This window comes from Seriola aureovittata, chromosome 14, assembly GCF_021018895.1.
Source record: "Seriola aureovittata isolate HTS-2021-v1 ecotype China chromosome 14, ASM2101889v1, whole genome shotgun sequence".
Lineage (NCBI taxonomy): Eukaryota > Metazoa > Chordata > Actinopteri > Carangiformes > Carangidae > Seriola > Seriola aureovittata.
In genome coordinates, this window is record NC_079377.1 from 16,069,779 (window position 1) to 16,092,324 (window position 22,546).

Genomic DNA, 22,546 nt, shown 5'->3' on the forward strand with positions numbered 1-22,546 from the left:
ATTTTTCACATTTTTACAAGTTCAGTGTTGTGGCTGTGACTGTGCGTGTGTGAAAAAGAGTGTGTGTGCTGCCGTGCCGTAGCTTCATCAGGTATAAGGAGAGGTGTTGACTTTATTCCGAGCCTCCAGTAACACCACTGACTCTGATAGTTCCCCATCCCTGTGGGAATTCATTATAAGACAGCTAGAGGCTGCTTGTGGATGGTTACTGTGCTGCCCGTATGTTAACTTGTCGCTATCGCGCAAGGCAAACATGTGGTGCAGCTGCTTTCTCTGGCTGTGGGCAACCTGGAGAGATTGATTGGTGAGCCTTCTGTTTTATCCAGGATCAGGGCCACATTCAGTAGACATGGTGCCTCCGGAGAAGCAGCCATTTCCCCCAGAAAATATGGCTCATTACCAGCACAGACAAAATGAAGGTATATTGACTTTTTAACATCTTACAACACACCTATTCCTGAGCCGTTTAACAACAAGCGTTTGTTATCCTGGAAATCTTTACTTTATGTTATTCTCATGTAACTGAATACAAAGACGGGTCTGATTTTTTAACATCAGCTCATCATGTTCAAGTTTCTTTTGACAAACTCAGACACAGCTAAGTACTGATTCCATCTATTTCAGTATGAATTTACACACCGAGGAATCCACATAAATACCCATACACATGCATGCCCCCCCCCCCAGACACACAAACATACCCTTCCCCCACATTTGGTCCATCAGACAGTTTTTAACACAAACCATTGGGCAGTGGATGTGTCTGCTCTGCTCAGGGGCATAAGCTCTGTCCAGACCCTCAGTCTTAACACACACACACACACAAACAGCAAAGACAAACACAATCAATTATTCAAGACTCTTGTTTTGGCGCATGTGTTTTTTTTTTTTTCTTCTTTTTATTTCTGTTCTGTTGTTTCTATAGCATCCTCTGGCAAATTAACAGCCAGGAGGCCCGATGAGTGAGATATGAGGCCTGATGACTTGAGGTCTGTGTATGCCTTTGTAATTTAGATGGCAGAGTATAATTTGCATGCACAGCCTTCAACATTGTCTCATTGTCTGAAGGAGATTATCCTCGCGGCTCTCCACAACTGAGGGTTGTCAGAGACCTGGCTTGGAAGACAAACCTTTGCCTCCTTGTTTATTTCCCCCATGAGTGGAAATTTTCGGTGTGGTCATTCAGTGTAGTTAAACCTCACACTGAAGCACACAAGAGATGAGTGCAAATAGTACTCTATCCTTTACTTTTTTTATTATTATTTTTTCAGTTCTACCTCTTTGCTAAGGCTCTATGCCTTCATATGTGAGATGCAGTGTATAGTGTATATTTTACATACAGGGACTGTCATTCTTCAGTGTGCAAATTTGTGCACTAGATGGCACTATGGCACTTATTATTCAATGCCAACAGATAATTTCCATTTTGGAGGATAAGTGTGTGCTGCTGACACAAGGGATGATCACAGACGGCTTGTTTTCCCCGAGCTGATGTTGATGGTATCATGAAGAACTCCATATGCACTTACATTTATTAATTAACTGTTTTGACCTTTAAGCACAAAGCAATTGTTCTGACTGTCAAAGTTCCACGTGAAATATACATAAAAGAAAATCCAGAATTTTTAGCCGCATGGCTCGCCAAAGTTTTCGGCTTATCTCCGTGAACACTCCAACTTGACAGATTCTGAGAAATTTTGTTAAAAGCTCAAGCCAACATCAGAAAAGATATACCCTCACGAATCAATGAAAACTGAAAAGAACCACATTGAGGGGATATATTAGATGTGAATCCTTGCAGCGATGATGTCCTTGTAACAGATCATATTGTAAATAAGATGGGTTAAATTGCACTTGTAGCTTCCCTTCAAACATTCGGGGCTATTCTCTCGGGGGGACAAGAGAGTGCTGCAGACTCTTCCTCTAATAACGCTAGACAATGAGATCCCAGCTCATAACATAGGCCTCCACTATATAGAACAAGTATTGGGGGCTTAGCAGCTAATAAAGTGGCAAGTCTTCAAATCCATGTCAGAAGAGCAGAGTGCCACAGGGACCTTTCATAACACTTGTATGTGCAGGTTCAACTGCAGTGTAAAGGTTACACATCCACATTGTACTGATCTAACCTGATGAGTTGCCTTAAGCCTCACAAATTTCAAGGCTGTGTTTCTTATTTAAAGAATCAGAACTGAATAATTCTCCCACTCTCAAAAAGATGACAGGGGTATGGAATGAATGTTTGAGATGCCTTACAAAATCTACTGTGTATCCTCTGTGTGCGTGAAGCATTGACAAATCAGAAATCTCTCGCTCTTTTTTTTTTTTTTTTAAATCTAATTAAATTCCGATTTTGTTTTATATCTGATAAGCTTGCTTTGCCACACTTTTTGTGAAGGTAATTTTATTTTTCAAAGTGAGCGAAAAATCATAATACACATCAATTTTGTTAATTGAATCACACTGCCCTTTGAGTTCACAAAACACAGTCTCAGTAATTAGCCTTGATTGCCTAGTCTGTGTTTCATAAATGGTCTCTCCTGCTTTCTCTCTAGTGAACCTGTCCTTCACTTGAGCACAGACACTCCTCCAGCATTTCCACCCACTTTGTTTGTGAGTCTTTGATCCACAGTATTCCAGTTAAAGTTACACCCATGTGCTGCAAGTTGAAACTTTCAGCATTGTTGCTCAGGGGAACCTTATACCCGTGGCGCCTTCTGCTTTTGTCCTTCCCTTTAGCAACAGAACTCTCCTATGGTCCCGGACAAAAGACTACTCACGACACCATTTTATGATCTCTGTGATGATACCGTTTCCTTCTCCTGCTCGCATGTTACCTCGGCCCGCTCATCTAATCTGAAATGTTAATGTCAAAGAACGTCATTAAGGGCTCTCCCTCGGGACAGTTGTTGATTTGGCGCAAAGGACAGTGAAGTAAGAGAGGAGACATCCTTTATCCTGAGATGCATTTTAACTGCAAACAACATAACCAATTTAAAACAGGACTTTTTTTTCTATATGGTGCGTAACACCATAAAAGTGGAAAAAGTGCTGCCACCAAGTTTATAATTGAATCATAAAACCAAATCTCTAATTTCACTTTTTTTCCAATTATATTGATGTGCACTATCAGCGTGGACTACACTCATAATGCTCACTGTGTACAGTGGATGATTGTGTGTGTGCACATGTATACTTAATCTACATATAAATTTGTTTGTGTGTTCGTATGTGTTAGAGTTACACATGTATGTCAAGTCTAATTGAAGCAACATTAAAAACCATCTTCAACAATAACAACGTAATCTGGTGTATAAAACACTCAAAGGCAAGGACAACAAATACACTATATTAAAGTAGAGTGTAAAGTGCTGCGATGTCTTGCCTCTCCAGTCTGTCTAATCACTATGTGAGTGAAACATTCATGGTACACTAGATCAGTTCAATATTTAATTTCTCAACAAAGACTACATGATGGAACAGATGCTCAAACTTTGTATGTTTCTCAGGAGAGCAAAACTCACTTTCATGGAAGCTATTGAGTACAGAGATTCTGATTGTGTACAAGCTTTGTGTTGACTTCTCTGGGCTCTTCACCTATGCACTAAACACACAGTCATGGATAAAAAGATGTTCAAACATACTAAGTGTGCATAGTGAGTCAGTGCTCAAACCATGGACTGAATACATCAATTGTTTACATCCAGGGGCACTGAAAACTCATGTGTGGAACCACATTAGTGATGCACCAAGGTTGCCCTTTGCCTCCACGTCACATTTCAAGTGAAAATTTGACTTGGCATGTTTACATAGGATTTCTTCATCTCCCTTTTAAACCCCTATGGGCAAGCTGAAGGTGAGGGGAACTAAGATTATTATCCCCTGTTTCTCTGAGGAGCTTTTCTTTATGCACACCCTCACAGATGTCGACATTTGGTTAGGCGGTGTACATAGAAGCCCCAGATTATCTAGCGCTTCAGGAAGTCTGTTTAGCTAAAGTTAGGAGTGGTTACTTTCCTGCACCTTCCTGATTTACCCTCATGTTTTGTAACATAGAGACCCCTGTGCTTAGTCATACATCTGTATTAAAGAGTGTGGAAGAGGAATATATTGCTGTCCATTCAAAACCAAAGGTCTTAGTTGTAATGATGTTCACATCAATAGGCTCCACTTGTGCAGACGTAGACCTAGTCACAGGAAGCGTAACAGATGGTGTACTATATGTCATAATGCTATAAAATCCAACAGGAATTGACAATTGAAATCCCACCCCGGAGTTTGCCTCTTTTAGCTTTGGCATAATCTTCTCAGGATTTCAATTGCAAAGTCAAAGAGAATAGTCTAGCACATGGGGACTAGTTATCTGGGGCAAATGCGGTCTAAGGTTGACAATGCAAAGGCTATGTTTATGTGCATCACACTTGCTATACTGAATGTTTCCCAGAGTGCAAGAACATCCTCCCCTGAATTCTATTCCTCTTCCCACGTCCCAGTGCTGCCGTGGAAAGTAGGCCAAGTGAGCACCAGGGCGTTGCTTTTTTAAGATGATCAGTTTGTCAGTGTGTTTTTGTGTGTGCTCAGGACGGCTATTCATGTGGCTTGACTCTGTAGAACAAAGACCAGCATTATACAATTTGCAGCACTTCCAATAGCAAGGAAAAGGGAGAGGTTGGAAAATAGGGACAGGACAAGTGTGGATGAAACAAAGACAAAATCTGGCTTGTACTCTAATTCATTTACTTCCTCTTTTCCACCTCTTTGTTGCAGCAAAAAGGTCCCTTGCCAGTAACACTCCTCTGCAGGATCATACTGTACTCTATAGCTGGCATGGAGTATTTTTAGCTATTGCTGTGCAGCTTTCACCTTGACTCTCTCTCTGTCTTGACATCATAATTAACATTTCTGTTAATAGTAGCACAGTTCAATATTAATAAGGATCTCCGACTAAAGTCAAAACTCTGCTGTAGTTTGCACTGCGCTGCTCATATATGAGACATCTTGCCAATCACCATCGAATCTGTATCTCCTTAATGATGTGGAAGTAAATTGGAGGCACTGATGCAACATGTTGAAAATATACATTTTAATGTGAGTGGGGTGGTCTGACTATAGGTTGCCAATAGCTCCATCACAGGGGTCAACAGGCAAATTAAAGTTCTCTGGAGTGCTGAGGCAAAGGCTGCTGCCTGTTTGCTCATGCACACGCACATGCGCTCTGAAAGAACCAAGGTTAAAGCTGATGCCTCTCATTTTGGAGGCCACGTTGCCCGATGCAACATGTGCCCATATCATACTTACTGATGAGATGTTTAAACGACCTTTTAAAGTCAGATTTTTTTTTCTCCACACGTTTTCTTTTTTTTTCTGAGTGGCACAGTCCGTTTGGCATTTGAGCGCATATATTAGGGCTATAAGTTAATATGCTGCGATTTATGGCTGAATAATCAAATTTACCCCACTCCCATCAGCGCCACTGAGAAATGTGAGGCGGTGAGATAACTTTTTTTTTTAAATAAAGAATTTTAGATAGGCCTACAAAACAGTGATGGACACAATCAAGACGGGGCTGCATGAGAGCGAAGGTATCCTGGGTATTTGGTCATGTGTATTTTGGTCTAAATTTCCAGGGGATATTTTAGATGTTAATAGCCCTGAAGTGGTCTCGGTTTCTTATTTAATTTCTCTCGCCTTCTTTAAATGTAATTCGCCCACAGACTGCGCCGCGAGGCTCTAAACCGCGCAGAAACTCTCTCATCATTTCCACAGCAGAATGGAAATGCAAATTGTGCGCACGGGCAATGCCCTTGACAGAACTCACCACTGCACACAATTAACATGAGCACTCTGACAGAAGTTAGTGACGAAATGTGAGGTCACACCAGCTGTGTGCCACATACTGTGATTGTGTTTATTTGTGACAAAGCCCACATTAAACGCATCAAAAAGATGCACAAGTGGACTGTAATAAATAATAATAATAATGATAATAATAATAATAAAAAATAATAATTATAAAAGTGACAGTTTAATTTGAAGTTATTTTGCCGCCTGGAAAACACACACTCTGTTCCTTATAAATATGTATTTTATCCATATGTATTTTTTTAATCGAATTTAATTTTTTATTCTCGTGTGCACGCTGCTCAACAATCTTTTAAGAATGCTCCTGCAAAATATTATGATTATATATAATTATTTGAGATCATTTGTCCCACAAACAACATGAGAACAATTTTTCGGTCGCTCGGGTGGGGGGGCTGGAGATGTGGTGGAGGGGGGTGGGGGTGTTAGATAAACCTATGTTGAGATTTAGCTATCTTGTCACTGAGGAGCACAGCTGCCTCATATCGACACAATGATCTCAAGTGTAACCAACGAGGGGCGCTGTCCGTCTATCAGCGCTGTAACTGGGGCTTGACACGAATAGCCTCGAATGATTGATCTCATCACTCTTGGCCATTTGTGTTTTACCCCTATAATTAAAAATAACGCGTAAAGTGTGTTTTAATATGATATTTGAATATGTCATATCGAATACCGCACGTGCATTTATTATGGCACAACGTTAATAGCTCCTGGAAACAAAGTTTGCAAGGAGACATTTATTATAATGTGGAAGCACTAATTTAATTTAAGAAAATCAAACAATTATAAATATTGTCCAATGTATCCCCACAAGTGAGAAAAGTCTCAATGAATGAGAATAAAATGAAGCTGATCTTTTAAAATGCAGCCACAAGTGACAGAAAATTGAAAACAAATGGCTGTGCATCTCACTGCAAATTAGTTTGCTGTTTGTTTGTTTGTTTAATGTTTGCGCGGAATCTTGCACATGTCACATCCGCATAGATAAATAAATAACAAAATAAATAAGAAATAAATAAACAAACAAATAAATACAATTTAAGTTCTACCACATACTCAACATATTAAAAGTATAAACAATAGAAGTAACAATGTTGCAGTAAACAGCAGGCCTGAGTGGGCTGATATGGAATTTGAAATGATAACTGAGGGCGTGTTTGATTGATATTTAAAAAAAAAAAAAAAATCACTTTAAAACAGCCTCTGTGATAAAGCCGTGAGCGGACTTGCTTGGTGGGTGCTAATAAGATTTCTTCTTCTTCTTCTTTTTATTTCTCCGTTTGCCAATCAATCCATTAGGAAACAATGCAGGTGAGCATAATGAAAGTGTTGTCCCAATAAAGTGCATCGATGGACAGCTGGGCAGCGGCCGGCTGATTGACTTTGCCTTGACATCTGGGAGGCCCGCTGGCCCCTGGCACGCGTATAGGCTGATGTCGCCATTTACATGCAAATTTAAGGAGATCATGAGGGCCTCGCCCCGTAAATTCACACAAAAAAGAAGACGTCACCCTCAATACGGAGGAGGCTCGTTCCGTCGAGACGGGAGGTCTTCGAAGTCACCGTGTACATTTTTATTGGGAGCCACGCGTCCCGAGGAGTTTGGTTTTATATCAATGGTCAGGCCCAAATCTTTGGGGGTTCATTCATTGTGGCCAGTGAATAGAAGCATGAGATAACAGCCCCCCGTGTCATCAACCGGTCATTTAAACGAGCAGTCAGCCTGGCTCAGTGCGGCCAAAGATGCAGAGATCATGCAGGCAAACAGTTTGCACTTGTTTCCCTGCTTGTCACCCATCACTTACCTTCAGCGTGCTGTTGAGAAACAGCTTTTTTTTTTTTAATTCGAGAAATGATAAAATGTGACTATAAGATCCTCTAATTCCACGCCCGTGCAAAGTTTTCATGCACGCAGCCACTAAAACCAACGGGGATCAACATTTCCTTTATTTTGATGCTAACATTTCACCTAATGATGGAGAGCGCATTTTCCACGGTGTAAGCCCACCACGCAGATGATCCCACAGAATGAGCTGAGACGGATTCAGGCTCCGCGCCTCAGTGTGTGGAGCAGCTGACTCCCTCTCTCCACGTCCAGATGGCCCCTGCACACAGATTTGCATTCATTTTCCTCTAATATCTTCTGAAATAGCGGGGCAGCTGCATTTGTTGTCAAATACGGTTTAAAACTCCCTTTCAGGACAGCATCGTTACCTACGTGACGGGTGTGGAGATCCATTTTCCCTCTCCAGTCAACAGTATCAGATCTAAGAGGATTTGTCTCAAAGTCTCCTAATTTGATAATCAGATTTAAATCGCCTTGGTGCGTGTAATCAGGGGTTAAGTTCTAATAAGCGACTTGAAACTGTGCAAAAAAAGCTCAGTGAGTTCTGTGCAAAAAAGATATTTGCAATCTCGGTAGAACAGACAAAAACATTTACAACATGCGTGTCGGTTTGTTTCATCTAAGAAAAAAAAATTAACAAAGAGCCCCCCCCCCTCCCCCTTTGAGTTTCTCCTGATATTTTTTTCCACAAATTGAAACTTGGATTTCTTTTAAATAATAAAAAAGTTAAAAAAAAAACAAAAAAAAAAACCCACACCCTCATTTTGTGACTGGGCAATTTGGCAATAGATTGTGTAGAGGTGAAAGCAACAGCTTATAATTCACTTATCTTTGGCAGCAGCTATTAACCCTCAGCACCAGCTAGATAGATTGCTCAGGATATAGCACACATCTCTCTTCCTCGCACCCTCCCCTCTCTCCCTCCATCCTCTCCTCCTTTTCACCACTAATGAACCGGATTGCTTGCTTGCTCCTCTCGGACGGAGTCGGACATGTAGGCAGTTGGCTCTTTAAAAATGATTTAGATGTTTCTGATTATTACTGATTTTACGGGACGTGCATGAAATAAAGAAGACACAGAACCATGGCTTTTCCTGAAGTTTGTTTAATGTCATGAGACACGGTGGCTGTGCTTTTTTTTAGCCCATAAAAAAAGAAAGTCAGGAGGTCTGACTTTATCTCCTGCAAATGGCACAGCGACGTGACTGATTAGTTTTGACATTAATAATATGGATGCTAAGACACTATGTCTGATTTTCAAGCCTTGTTTATATTTCATGCTTCTCGCAATAAATAAAGAAACGAGCTGCATCGCGACTGACAGCCAAACAAGTGAGAGTCAATCATCTGTTGTTAAAATTCTCAATGAGAAGTTGATATAAATTAATAGATTTATAAACCATGTCTGATTCTGAGAAATCAGCCTTATGTTAATTACATTTTAATTACAATAAAATAAGCTGCAGCGTAAGAGTTAAAAGTGCACAATAAAAATATATATATATCAGTAATATGAGGAAACATGATCTGCCATTATTGAAATATGATTTATGGCCTGTACATTCAGACAGCTATTGAGATGCTTTCGATACATTAGTGAACAAACAATCTCATCAAGCCAATTTGTAATCATAATAACAAATTTAATCGAATAAATATATCAAATACTATTAATTTTAATCCAATAGGCTATAATAAAACTAATCACGGAAATTGCAATCATTAGGCCAGCTAAAACCAATAAGCAATGAATCCTGAATTTCGAGTTATTATTATGTATTATTTTCTTTTATTATTATTTTTTTTTCCTCATTATGTGTGATGGTTACACCCGGTTGAATTTTCCATATCGTTAAAAAAATCAAACTCACCACATATAGGGCCTAAGCAAGAGGAAAAGTGGAGCGAGTGAGTGTTCTCAGGCTGCTGCACTATAGGGCTGTACCCGTACAGTGGAGCGCCACTGCCTGACAGGAACCGTCAGAGCACCATATATGGTCAAAACCACGCCCCTTCAGCGTCATATTCTGACAGCGCCTCTCCCGTGGGTTTAGAGTTTTGGCTCCCGGGAAAGATTTCAGTCCTCGGGGAAAGAGGGCTTAGTTTTGCATGTTCCCATCCATCCTGCACGACGCGAAAGGGCCCCTTATCCACCTCTCCTGTGTACTAGGAACACCTCCACTGGTGATCAGCCTTTGCCTGTGTTTGTCTTGTGGAGAAGCAGCAGCACCTTTTCAGGAGTGGGTTTTTTATTCAACAAGAAGTCCTGAAGGTTTTGGATGCGGTGCTTCAGGGATGTGGGCACTTTGAGAGCAGCATCACCCACAAACACAAACAACTGCCATCGATTTTTCTGTGAATAGCACAAAAAAAAAGAGAGAGAAAAAAGAAAAAGAAAAAACAAAGAGGAACAATAGCAACACAAAAAAATCTTGTCTATTGAACAATTCACTTTTCCAGTCTGTGGATACCGCTCTAACTAAGTACAGCACTTTGAGAATTGTTCACATCGGACGGACTGAAGAGGGAGGCAAGACCTGTGGACCGGGTTTTCCCTCGCAAGTCTGAATCGGCTCTCGCTACTTATCCCGTGAAAAAAAAAACCCTGAAGGATAACACGCTTGGACGTTTATTTCCCTAATTTCGCAGGAGGCTCTTTTTTCACGCAAATTGTCCTAAATGTTTGGGATTCAGGAAACTATACCGCGGGGTGGGACGACGATGAAGGAGGAACCGCTGGGTGGACTGAACTCGGTCCGCTCCTGGATGCACACAGCTGGGGTGGTGGATGCAAACACAGCCGCCCAAAGGTACGCATGCCAAAAGCATCTGATTTTTCTCACGCATTCCCTCCTCATCATATCGACCCCTCAATCCCCTGAATACTCTGTATCAATTACGGTCTCCCAATAAATGCCCCCCCTTCGGCTTTCCCTTCTTTCATTACATGAGATTACCCATTATTGTGACAAATCAAGAAATCTCCCCCGTACTCGAGCGTGCTTCTGCATCTCCAATGTTTCCATCAGCTTCTCCATCATCTAGTATCCCCGGTGTCCGGTGCTTAACCGAGATGGTCTCTTGTTTTCTCCCCGCAGCGGTGTCGGCTTGGCACGGGCACATTATGAAAAGCAGCCCCCTTCCAACCTCAGAAAATCCAATTTTTTCCATTTCGTCCTGGCGCTGTATGACAGACAGGGTCAGCCCGTGGAGATCGAAAGGACAGCTTTTGTGGACTTTGTGGAGAAAGAAAAAGTAAGCGGTGTATTTTAGAAATACATGCACCCCCTGAACATAATCAGCACATGTATCGAAATTATGTTCTCTGAAATGGCAATGGGTTACTAAGGGGAAGTCACGTGTAATATTGATTTTTTTAAAAACTCAATTCCTTGATGACAGAGAGTCGTTTTAACAACTAAAGCTGTTTCTCTTCTTTTGCACAAAAACTATAAATATATATACACACACACATATATTTTAACACGCAGACATGTGGTGTATTGACAGGCAGTTGTTTTGTTGATGCTAATTTTCACAAACTGTTTCTTCTGCAGGAACCAACCAGTGAAAAAACTAACAATGGGATACATTACAAACTACAGTTATTGTACAGCAATGGTGAGTTCAAATGCCATTCATATTTTTGCAAACACGTGCAAACATATCAAATATGAGTTTGTCTGCCTGCATAAAACCACTCATAATAATACTTCTAATAATAACAACAGTAATAATAATAGGGTTAACAATAAGAGTGATAATGATAATATTTATAATTATAATAGTAAAAGCAGTCTGATATTTTTTTTTAATCCAGTAAGATTCTGGACTCTTTGTTTTTTCTAATGACATGTTACCAAACTTTTTTTCCGAGGGCTTTCTTCTCTCTTTTTTTTTTTCTTATTTATTGTCAACAATTCCTCAAAATTAACCAGTGCTCTTGTGTTTTCTCTCCCCTGCAGGCGTCAGAACAGAACAGGATCTTTACATACGGTTAATCGATTCCATGACGAAGCAGGTAAGAGCTGCTGTTACACTTGTGTGTCCACGCACGGTGCAACTCTTGCTGCACATCCACGGTTACACTTGTGCAAAACCTTAACACGCCATGCAAATTGTCACCCCCTGAGATAACATGCACCACAAAAAAAAAAAAAAGAAAAAAAAATTCTTGCAAAATATAGTGGTAGGCGAAAAATAAAATCAAATTACCGGTGTAACAAGAAGAGACAGTCTCCATTTGGACTGTTTATGTTTGGCCATATCATATTGCAAGACTCCAAAGTCGATTTTACTCTGCTTGAGTTAGGCTTCTTTGTAGGCTCAGTTTGTCCAACATTAAAATTTAAACGCTACGTCTGCTCCATATGATCTTATCTGGCTTTTACTGCACAGAGCCAGAGGTGACGCTCTAAAGATATTTTAAAAAATTGCATAACGTATTATATTTATAAATATTAATATTAATCTATTTTTGCTGAGGTGCATTTCACTCATCATCCTCACAAACAGCTGAGTGACTTTTCACCCAGAGCCCAGCGCAGCAAATGTTATTATTCTATGTCTGCACGCACGTTTTAAGCCAACGCAGAGGTTTGTAAACTTAATTATATTTAGGGGAATAAAATCAGGCGTCCTCACTTCAGCTCTCCAGCCCATGTTTTGTGTTGAAACGGAGGGTTTAAGGTAGAGTCTTCTGAATAGAGCCGTGAAGCCTGGGCCACTGGTCACAGACAACATTCCTGTGCGAATGATCCGAGTCAATGACGCAGAACAAGCAATTTATGGATTTCTGTTTCTACAGCTGCAAATAGCGACATAAATCAAACCAATATAGATAATCGCCCGGCTCCCAGAACAAAAAAAAAAAAAAGAAAGAAAAAACACACACACATCAGGTCAAGTAGGACAGCTTAAAAAAAAGAAAAAAAAAAAAAGACTGATGCGACCTGGTTCAGATATGTCACTTTTTCAAAGTCACTCTCTCTTATTCGCCTGAAGCGAGCCAAAAAAAAAAAAAAAAACACATAGAATTTATTCATGACAGCAAAACATAAACAAACATCACGCTGCTTATTTATTGTATTTTTTTATTTTTGTTATTTTGTATATTTATATATATATGCATATATAGGATATAGTTATATTTGTAAGTATTTTGTCAATAATGTGATGCTTTGCCTGCGTCTACACTTGGTGCCGGTTCAGTACGAGGGAGTGAAGAGTCTATCCTTAGAAATGGAAGAAGGAGGGAGGGATCGAGGGAGGGAGAGAAAGAGAAGAGCGGCAGAACTGATAGCTCCACGCCATCTGTTTCAGCCAATGCTCAAAAATTACTCAACCGTACCGCCAGACACCGCTTTTTATCCACAGAAAGATCATTGTTAGCGGCTCAAAATAAACAACAGATTGCCCATTAACACTTTCCCCCAAATATCCCCAGATTATAAGCATATTGATGACACTTCTATTGGATCTCTCCTTATGAAAATCTCTCTGTCTCTCTTTCTCTGTCTGTCTGTCTGAGCCACAGGATATTATCTAGATTAATAAAAAAAACACAATTTATTATTATTATTATCATTACTATTATTGTTACCATTCATTTTATAATTATATCTTTTATTATTACTGCCACTAAAAATATTGTTGCTACTTTTATTATTGTTGTTTCTGTCAGTTATATTTTTTTGTAATTGTTTATTTGGGTGAATGTAATAGATATTTAGATAAATTCATATGATTTATCACAGTGTGATTATCTTAACCAAAGTCTTACTCAGCCTTTGCACTCATCTAATATATTGTTTTGTCCTAACATCATGTGTGTTCCTGCCCTGATTTATTTCATAAAGTTCAAGAACAGCAGCTATGTTGGTCTAATTAGTTGTGAATTAATGTGTTTAAGAGATGACTGTGTTTTCACTTTTATTTCCATCTCATTTCCTTTCTAAGGCCATAGTTTATGAGGGCCAAGACAAGAATCCAGAAATGTGCAGAGTTCTTCTTACTCATGAAATTATGTGCAGGTAAGCATTATTATATTTATTATTATTATTTTGTTGTTGTTGTTCCTCTGTCCATTTTTGCAGATCCAATCTAACCCCCCCCCCTCCCACCCACCCCCCCCCCCCTTCGATAAGTTTTTGACACTCATGATGTGATGCAGCAATCCAGACTGTCCTGTGGTCCTTCAGCAATCACTTACACATGCACACACACACACACACACACACACACTCACACACACACAGACAGACAGACACTCACACACACACACACACACACATACACACACACACACACACACACACACACACTCACACAGAGAGAGAGAGAGAGCTGCTGTCATTTCTAACTTTGATATGATGTGATTCAACTTTGATATGAATATGAATATGACAGTGAGAACGCACTGACTGTCTTTTGCAGTGAATTGAAACTCAATGTGTAATAAACAGCCAGTGACACAGTACATAAGTTATGTTTTTAATTTTTAGTTTATTTATTTTTATATTTTAAGAATTGTATGTCATCATTTGCGTCTGCCAGAGACAATGTGTTCTCTGTTTAGTTATGCATAGACGCTGCATGCTATGTATCAGTCTTTTTTTTTTTTTTTTTTTTCTTTTTAGCACAGAGTCAGTTCTCGGTTGATCCCACCTGTCAACAATGATCAGCGAGCCTTTTAGCGTCATTTAACCACATAAATCTCCACCTCTCATATTGCGCTGCTATTCAGCGGTGTCATTGATACTAAAAGGAAAAACGCCTTTTGTTGTTATTGTTGAGCTCAGCATGAGCTTTGTGAACATTGAATTCGGATACTGTCGGTTAACCTCTCTTTTGTTGCACCGGTGCATTGTTCAAGTTACTGGTTGAGAGCAAGTGCAGCATGAGAGCTGAGAATGATTTGTCTTTTTCCATGCATAAACTCATCACTCACGCTCAATTTATACATGCATCCATCACTTATTTGTGACACGGTGAATATGCTTGTGCTCTAGAGGTAATATTTTTTTTAGTCAAGAGGAAGTGCGTTTTGCTGCTGAATGAAGAACTGCTTTAACTGCTGCCTATAATCAGATAAGTAGGTATATGTAATAAGAGCAGTTATAATAAGAATAAGCGTTTAATCTCAGCTTATTTTTTATGCTTGTAATACAGTAGTTTTGAATGATATTTTTTGCTCTAATACTTTGCAGCACCTTAGCTATAAAACACATCTTTATTATTGCTGCTAGAAAGTCATGTAAATCAGACATATTTAAATAGCGTGTGGTTGACTGACAGTAGCTTTGCACACAATCTTTGTTATTCTGTCTGCACCATATGGCATAAATCAATCCTATTCACATATGTTTATATGTTTTCATTTCACATAGAAGCTGGGATGATGTATTTGTTTATTTTTGCAGTTTTGATTCAAGTTCTAATCAAAGAAGCGAAAGGCGGCGAGCTATAGGCTTAGGGAGGAGATGGCTGAAACATGTGGTGGAAGATAGATTAGTGCTTTTGAGGCCATAATTGATAAATGCCCCGCAGAAATATTGGTTGAGGGTGGCACCTTGCATCTCCCTCAGAAATAGCAGCTTGGCAATTAGAGGTAAACAAAAGCTGAAGCTGTGAAAAGTGACTCCCCTGCCTCCTGGCCCAATCCCCACTCCCCTCCCCTCCAACACTAAGCCAAACAACACAACATGTTGTTTTCACCATTTTTATCAGCCATCAGCATCAATGGAATGGATAGATTGGGTGGAGGAAATCTCATGGCAATTTTTATCCCTGATATCAAAACCACTCCAAGGCACTTCATAAATGTATGTGCTTTTGTGTGCATTATTTATTTATTTTTATTTATTTAGCAAAGTATTGCTTGTTCTGACACACACCCTGTCTATGTTCCTATAGCCGATGCTGTGACAAGAAAAGCTGTGGAAACAGGAACGAGACCCCATCAGACCCTGTGATCATTGACAGGTAGGTTTGTGTGCAGCTCCTTCTGTGTTTGTGAACGGGAGGGAACGAGTGAGTAAATGAATGAGTGAGTGTCTGACTGACTAAATGGATGAGCAGGCACATGGATCAGCTAGTGAACAAATGAGTTCCCTCCCGGTGTGCCAGACGGCCCAGTTGGGCTGACTTGCATCTTATAGCACCACAGTGTGGGAACTGTGGGTGATTCTGTGTGAGTGGCTGAGGGGCGTCTTTCCCAGGTACCTGTGCACTGAGGGGCGGTCACCACCTGGATAGGGTTTGTTCAATCACAGGTGGCTCAATCACTAGAGGATCATGCTGGGAATACACCTAATTAGCTTAGGCAACTTCGCATTTATTTGGCTGGCTTCCTTTCTTTGTTTACGACAGTGATGCTTACACTGTCAATAGTTGTTTTTCATTGACTGTTTCCTTCTCTCAAGTTAGCTGTGAGCTAGATGCCATTAAAGTTTCGTTTTAGGAGGGATAAACGTTTTATGTCTGCTGTTTTGTTCTGCACCTTCAGGAAAGATACATCTGCCGCATTTTATATTGCCCTTTATCACTTTCTAAAGAGGGAGAATAAATGGTCTTCTTTCAGGCATTGACATTTTTCTTACACTGTGAAACTATATGTCCTGGTCAGTTTGAATATGTTTAGGTAGGTGTGTGTGTGTGTGTGTGTGTGTGTGTGTGTGTGTGTGTGTGTGTGTGTGTGTGTGTGAGAGACAGTGTGCGTGTATGTATGTGTGTGTGTGTGTGTGTGTGGTGGATATAGGGGCGAGGTAGGGGGTTTCATTTGAGCGTCGATCTCAATGTAACTCTCACCACGTAGTAGGGAGAGACAGCAATGCTAATGTTTGACTAGCCGGAATCACTGTTTGCTTAGTGGAGAATGCCTGGTATCTGACAGAGGGGACAACTCTCTTATTAGTAATCAAATAGGGCTGAGCAGTTGTTGCTGCCACTCCACTCCAGCGGCTTCTCATGCATCAGGAAGTAGGAGCTGGCTGCCCTGGGAGCCTGGATGGATTACCAGAGCTACTGCTGTCTGAACTCAAACTCACACAGACACACACGCAGATAGATGCAGATATGCACGCACAGAGGAGGACACAAGCACGCAGACAGACAGACACCCACGCACACACACACGCACGCATACACGTCCTCATATGCACGCATGCTGCTTGTATGTTGTCTTTTCTGTTGCTCTGGTTGAATGTTTATATTCTGTCTGACAGTCACGGTGCATGCCCAAGAAAAAGTACTGACGTGTTTAGGACAATGTAAGGACAGAGTTTTTTTTTTTTTTGCTGTATCTGGGACCAAGTGGATTTCTTAATTTATTAGTCAGGTGCAGGGATGATAGTGCAAACATTAACATATAACTTGAGACGTCTACTTTGCCTAATTTCTGCTGCTTTCATGTTTTGCTTTGTGTCGCTCTGCTGCCTTTTACTGCTTAGAGTTTCGCACACCATTGTTCTTCAATCTGCAGGACAAAACATGTAACATAAGTACAATAAGCAAAATGAATGCATGGAGAATTAAAGTCAAGAAGAGGGGTGGGAAAAAAAAAGAACAGGGAAAAAAGAAGCGGATGGATATTGTAAGCTCAACTGGCTCAGGGAGGGCTCGGATTTTCATTGTGATGAGTCTGAATAGGAGTAGAGTATCCCTTTCCTTGCACAATGAGCGGCTCTGTTGAAACACAAAAGCATATGTTCCTCATTAGACCCTCCCATTGTCTCCATGTCGTAACTATGAGCCCGTCAGCTCACCCTAACAGACCCACACAGGTTCCCAGTGACTGCAGGAGGCTTGCAGAGAGGGGTGCTTGTGAGAGGTTGCAGGGTTTAGCGTGAGTTACGGACATGACCAGAGCACACTGTAGGTTTCCCTACGTAAGATTATTTACTGCAATTACTTGACTATTCCCGCTGTGCATATGGGTAAGCTTTTAGTGAAAGCGTCCATGTTTTACAGCCATTTCTGTTACAGCTGTCATTTTCTCATGCACATCATTACAGGCACCTGTGCTGCGGTCGCTGCTGGCAGAAACTGATTATTTCCAATTGAGTAGAACATAGCTGAGTGACATAAACCTAGAGGAGAGGTTTGATTGTTGAATCAGGCATGTCTCATCTGTCTACAATTACAGTATGAAAACCAGCTAGCACAGCCACATTTCCTAGAGAAACAGTAGCATGGTCGAACCTTAAGAAACAGATTTGGAGTGAATCATTGATGGCGTTCATTCGCTGTAACATTTTCCCAGATGGTAAGAGGGGAAAGCGCACACAGCTAGCTGGCATCTAGCAAGACATTAACTGGCGTTCCCATGGATCTGGCATATCCAACGGAGTTTGGGAAACTTATCATTCCAAATGTGTCCTATTTTCCTGCGGTCAAGCCAGACATCTGTTTACCCTATTTTCTCTCAGAGTTTTGATACAGATTTTCACTCAGATTTTTGAAGAGGAAGGATTCTCTTAAAAAAAAAAATAGAAAAAAAAAAAAGTTGGTTAGATATAGGCCCAACAGCTGTCACAAAGTTTCAGCACTGCTTGGTCTTTAAATATTTCAGCACTTACATTTGATGCCCTTGCATTATTCAGACTCATTTTTGGATGAAGAAAGGCCCTATTTTTGTTGCATTTGGGTGGGTTTATATGTGTTGTGACTCAAATTTCATTATCTTTTGGGGAAAGTCAGTATATTATGCTTTACAAAAAAATGTATTGTCTTCAATAGTATGAGCATACCTTTTTTTTTTCTTTCTTCCAACATCTAACCAGATTAAAAATGTCAAACTCGGTTGCTGCTTACATTAAATAAAAGAAGCAGTAATTTATTTTATGATTAATTGTAGCACTGTTGCTATGACCACAGCACTTTGCAGTTTGGTGTAATCATCTCTCCCCTTTATAAATCCAGCAGTGCTACAGATATCACATTTATAAGTTAATGGTGCCTTAAAGTAAGTGGGGGTGCAGGTTTATTCAGTCGGTAATTTGAGTCTTTAGAATTATAGTGATGAGGTACCAATATCTGATTAGATGGTTTTCCCATTTACAGTGCATGTAGTGTATAGCCAAACATAACTCAATTTGCGATGACTCCCCTGGTCTGGTATCTGTCTTCACTCTCTTGCATATTGACTTTGTCTTCTCTTGTGTGAAAGATTAGATACATTGTTCAGGCTCACACATGGATTTTGTAATAAGACAGCACATGTTGTTGAAAGAGGAGAGAAAATGACTCGTTCTGTGTGCCGGGGTTCAAAGGTCACGTTTTACTCTGAGAAGCTGGAGCAATTTATGCAAGTCGAATTGAGACAGTCAGAGAGCGAGAGAGTGCGTTATCAGTGTGTATTCTACCCATATATGAATTTCGAATTTAATGTATGTTCATACAGTTTAACATCCTGTGTCAATTTACGCTGCCATTCAGAAACAGATTCTGGACCAGAGCTAAACATGTCAGCTCCATTTATTCCAGCGGCCACGGCACTCCCTTTTACTTCCTGTCGCAAAGGTCAAAGAGCACTGACCTTTGGAGTGCAGCCCAGCCACTGAATAATTCATGACATTGACTTGTATTTCCCCTTATTTTTTTCCCCTTGTCTCTTTTTTTGGTCAGCACACATGGTTGTGCTGTGGGAGGCTTTTATTCATTTAGCTCATTTATAAAGGCCTCCCCGCACCTGTTCGTGTGTTAATGCAATTAAATTTTGGCCTAATGTAAATTTTGCTTAGCTTTCCGTTATGTCCCTCATTAGTGAGCCTGTATTTTCTAAATGACTTTGCGTTATCGTTCATTTGTGGAACACCTACGAGGTCATTTCCCAGAGTGCACTTGACTTGTTGTCAAGTTGTTTACCAGAAACAAAGGGCTGCAGTCTTAGAACGTCTCACATGTGGTTCCCTCGGCCTTCTAAGAAACAAATCGGAAAATTTGTGTGCTCCCATCTGGTTTTTGCAAAACCGTGATTACCTCCAAAAGCTGAACAAATGCCAGTATTTATAAGGTCAGCCCTTTATGTGGAAATGTGATGTAAATGAGAATCAGCGAAAGGGGACATTAAACAAAATTAAATTCATTGTCTCCTTTAATGTCATTTACATTTTTGGCTAAGCCCTGGACTGTCAAAGAGGATTTCTAAAACCATTTTAATTGCACATCAGCATTGGAAAAGAGGGTGTGTTTTCACTGAGCGGCTGTCTTGAAAACCTGCAAAGAGAAGTCTGTTTATGAAGTACCTAAATGACATGTTTTCACTGCATCTGCAGAGGGGCAATTAAGATGGCACTCAGTAGGTAGTGTTAATCTAGCATTGTGTTCGCACCATCCATAATGAAAATGATGCAGTGGATGGGGTCACTGTTGTTGTGATTGAGAGTTGATTGCTGCAGGTGTTCCTTCTGGATTTTTTGCATTATGCCACTGAGCTCTGGGACCTGCGCTGCGGTGTTTCTCGAGACTTTACAGTGAGTCATTTAAAGCTGTTAACTTGTATAGGAAATGCTTTTTGTCTACATTTACACACGCGTGCACACACCTTTTATTTGTGGCTTAACAACATATCCACAGTGGTGTTTTATTTATGGCTGCGTTTGGTGTAATTCATGTGACAGATGTGGGTTTTTGACGCCCATGGAGAAATGGGAGAATAAACTGGCCACCCCTGCCTAAGTCGACATGATGTTTGAGTGAAGCCTGTCTCCTCCTGAGCCAGAGTAGGAAGAGCAGGAAGTGTTGAGAGCGAAAGCTGTACTTGGCAGCTCTCCTTTGGCTTGCACTTGCCGAAAAATGAAACCCAGACCCTCTCTGCAGCCTCAGAGCCAGAACCTCCTTCCCAGTGCTCCAACATCCAGGATTGGGTAATACTGTTCACTAAGCAAAACATTACCTCAAATTATTCTCGCCCTGTTTTCTATTCCCTCCTCCCTCATGTCGGTTTTATCGCAGTTTGTAAATGTCAAGACACGTACAAAGACGCACAGTATAAATGATATTTTCCAAATTATGCTCACATGTTTGGGTTCACATGAGTGGCGGCTGAACGTAACGTGGTGCCTGACGTTCCCGAGGGAGACCCACCTCACTAGGGTAGGATTCCCCAGTGGCATCAGCTAATGGCAAGACTTGACAACAGCAGAGAAGCCGGGGGTGTTGTGTTTTACTAGCGCTGAGCAGGGGTGATGACTTTAACATGTGTGCAGAGAAAGACGGAGATGTTTGTGTGGTGTGTGTGTGTGTGTGTGTGTGTGTGCGCGCGCGCGCGTGTGTCTCTGTGCGTGCATGCACTCGCATGCATGTGTGTGCTACCGCACTTATGTGTGTGTGTGTGTGTGTGCTGTGCTAAAGAGAGAGGTGTGCAGTACGAAAGAGTGGTGCGGGCCAACAGAGCGACGGATTCGGCTCCAGCTTGACGGCAGTGAAAGACGAAACATGGTTCCACATGTGTTGAGAAAGAGCAGTCCATCTGTCCATGGAGACAACCCCTCCCCCCTTCACCACCCCCTTCTCTTTCCCTCTTTCCTTCTCTTCCTCTCCTTCTCTCGCTCTCCCTCTCCCCCCACTCTTTTACTCCCCTGGTTCACTGCTGACAGAAACAAGGCCAGAGCTGGGGTGATGGGATGAATGCTGGGCCAAGAGCAACACTGGACCTTGTATACACACACGGTTACACACACACGGTTACACACACACACACACACACACACACGGTTACACACACACACACACACACATCCTGAAGAGAAATAAGAAAGGGTTATCAAAGATTTTTTTTTTGGTGTACCTTTTTATATGTTAAAGTTTACTATCTTCAGTTGCATTCACTGACTTGGTTTAGCGCTGCATTAATGCAACTGAAATGCAGCTGTGGGGAAATGCAAGTGATTTATTTTGATATTAGGAAAGAAAAACCGTCTATTAAGATTTGTTCACTTTTCCCTGACACTCTGCTGCAATAAGCCACCACGGTGAAAATCTTACATTATTGAAATTAAATCTGAAGTAAATAAAACATGCCACTCTTTCTCAAATATTTAGCAGCTCTCCTTTATAATTAAACTTCGTGGCTGTTTTGAAGATGTTGTTTGGTTTCTTAAAGCATTAATGACGCAAGAGCTTTGTCAAACAGCTCCCGATTCTGTGAATCACATTTAGGTCACTCAGGCCAATGTTTTTTTAGCCATTTTTTCTTTTGAAAAAGGGTCTCCTTTCTTTCTCTTGGCATGTTCTCACTCCCATTCAATCCTTATTAGGTTTCCCCTAATTGTCAAACAAACTGTTGGGTCAACCTCAGTCGTATCTGGCCGTAAAACAGCACATTAGGCCCTGGTGAGGGATATATGTGGTATTTCATCGGAGACGGAGTAATGCTGGGGTTTTATGGTTAAGTACCAGTTCACGCCCACGCCATTTGTTTCGCATTAGAGTGGAGGTTTTGTAAATCAGATCAATATGTTCGCTGAGATGTGATTCCTTGTCGGGATCTCCCGAGTCGTTCTTTCCTCAAGTATTTTTCTTAGGGGACTGGTTGTCGATGCACTCTCTTCCACTCCCCTTCCTATCCTTCCCTTTTTTCCCTACCTCTGTCAGTCCCTCCCTCCATCTCCACCCTCAATCTATTTCCATTTTCTGAATGTAGCAATTTGTAGTGTGACACGGGCAAGATTAGGATGGGAAGCAGTCTGAAGATTTCATCGGACATGGTCCTGCTCCCGCTGGTGTGAGGTCACAGGACAAAGATGGGGGAATTCAGGGATAGGGTCATCAGTTACCTCGGGGAAACGAGCTGGTCTGCTGGCTGCTCTGTTGGCCCCAGGGGTGCCTGGGATG

General features: G+C 41.0%; 1 protein-coding gene across 6 annotated transcripts in view; it reads left to right on the forward strand.

Annotated features, from left to right (window-relative positions):
- Positions 1 to 9,788: 9,788 nt before the first annotated feature.
- Positions 9,789 to 22,546, forward strand: part of ebf3b (EBF transcription factor 3b) — a 69,200-nt gene continuing 56,442 nt past the window's right edge. For 5 of the 6 annotated variants that reach the window (XM_056394624.1, XM_056394622.1, XM_056394625.1 and 2 more), the window contains exons 1-6: positions 9,790 to 10,521; positions 10,810 to 10,966; positions 11,269 to 11,332; positions 11,677 to 11,732; positions 13,670 to 13,743; positions 15,626 to 15,694. In XM_056394624.1, the coding sequence (XP_056250599.1) occupies positions 10,391 to 10,521; positions 10,810 to 10,966; positions 11,269 to 11,332; positions 11,677 to 11,732; positions 13,670 to 13,743; positions 15,626 to 15,694 (551 nt within the window). In that variant the 5' untranslated portion in view covers positions 9,790 to 10,390. Of the gene's footprint in view, positions 10,522 to 10,809; positions 10,967 to 11,268; positions 11,333 to 11,676; positions 11,733 to 13,669; positions 13,744 to 15,625; positions 15,695 to 22,546 lie in introns of all 6 variants that reach the window. The other variant, XM_056394620.1, reaches the window with a different exon arrangement.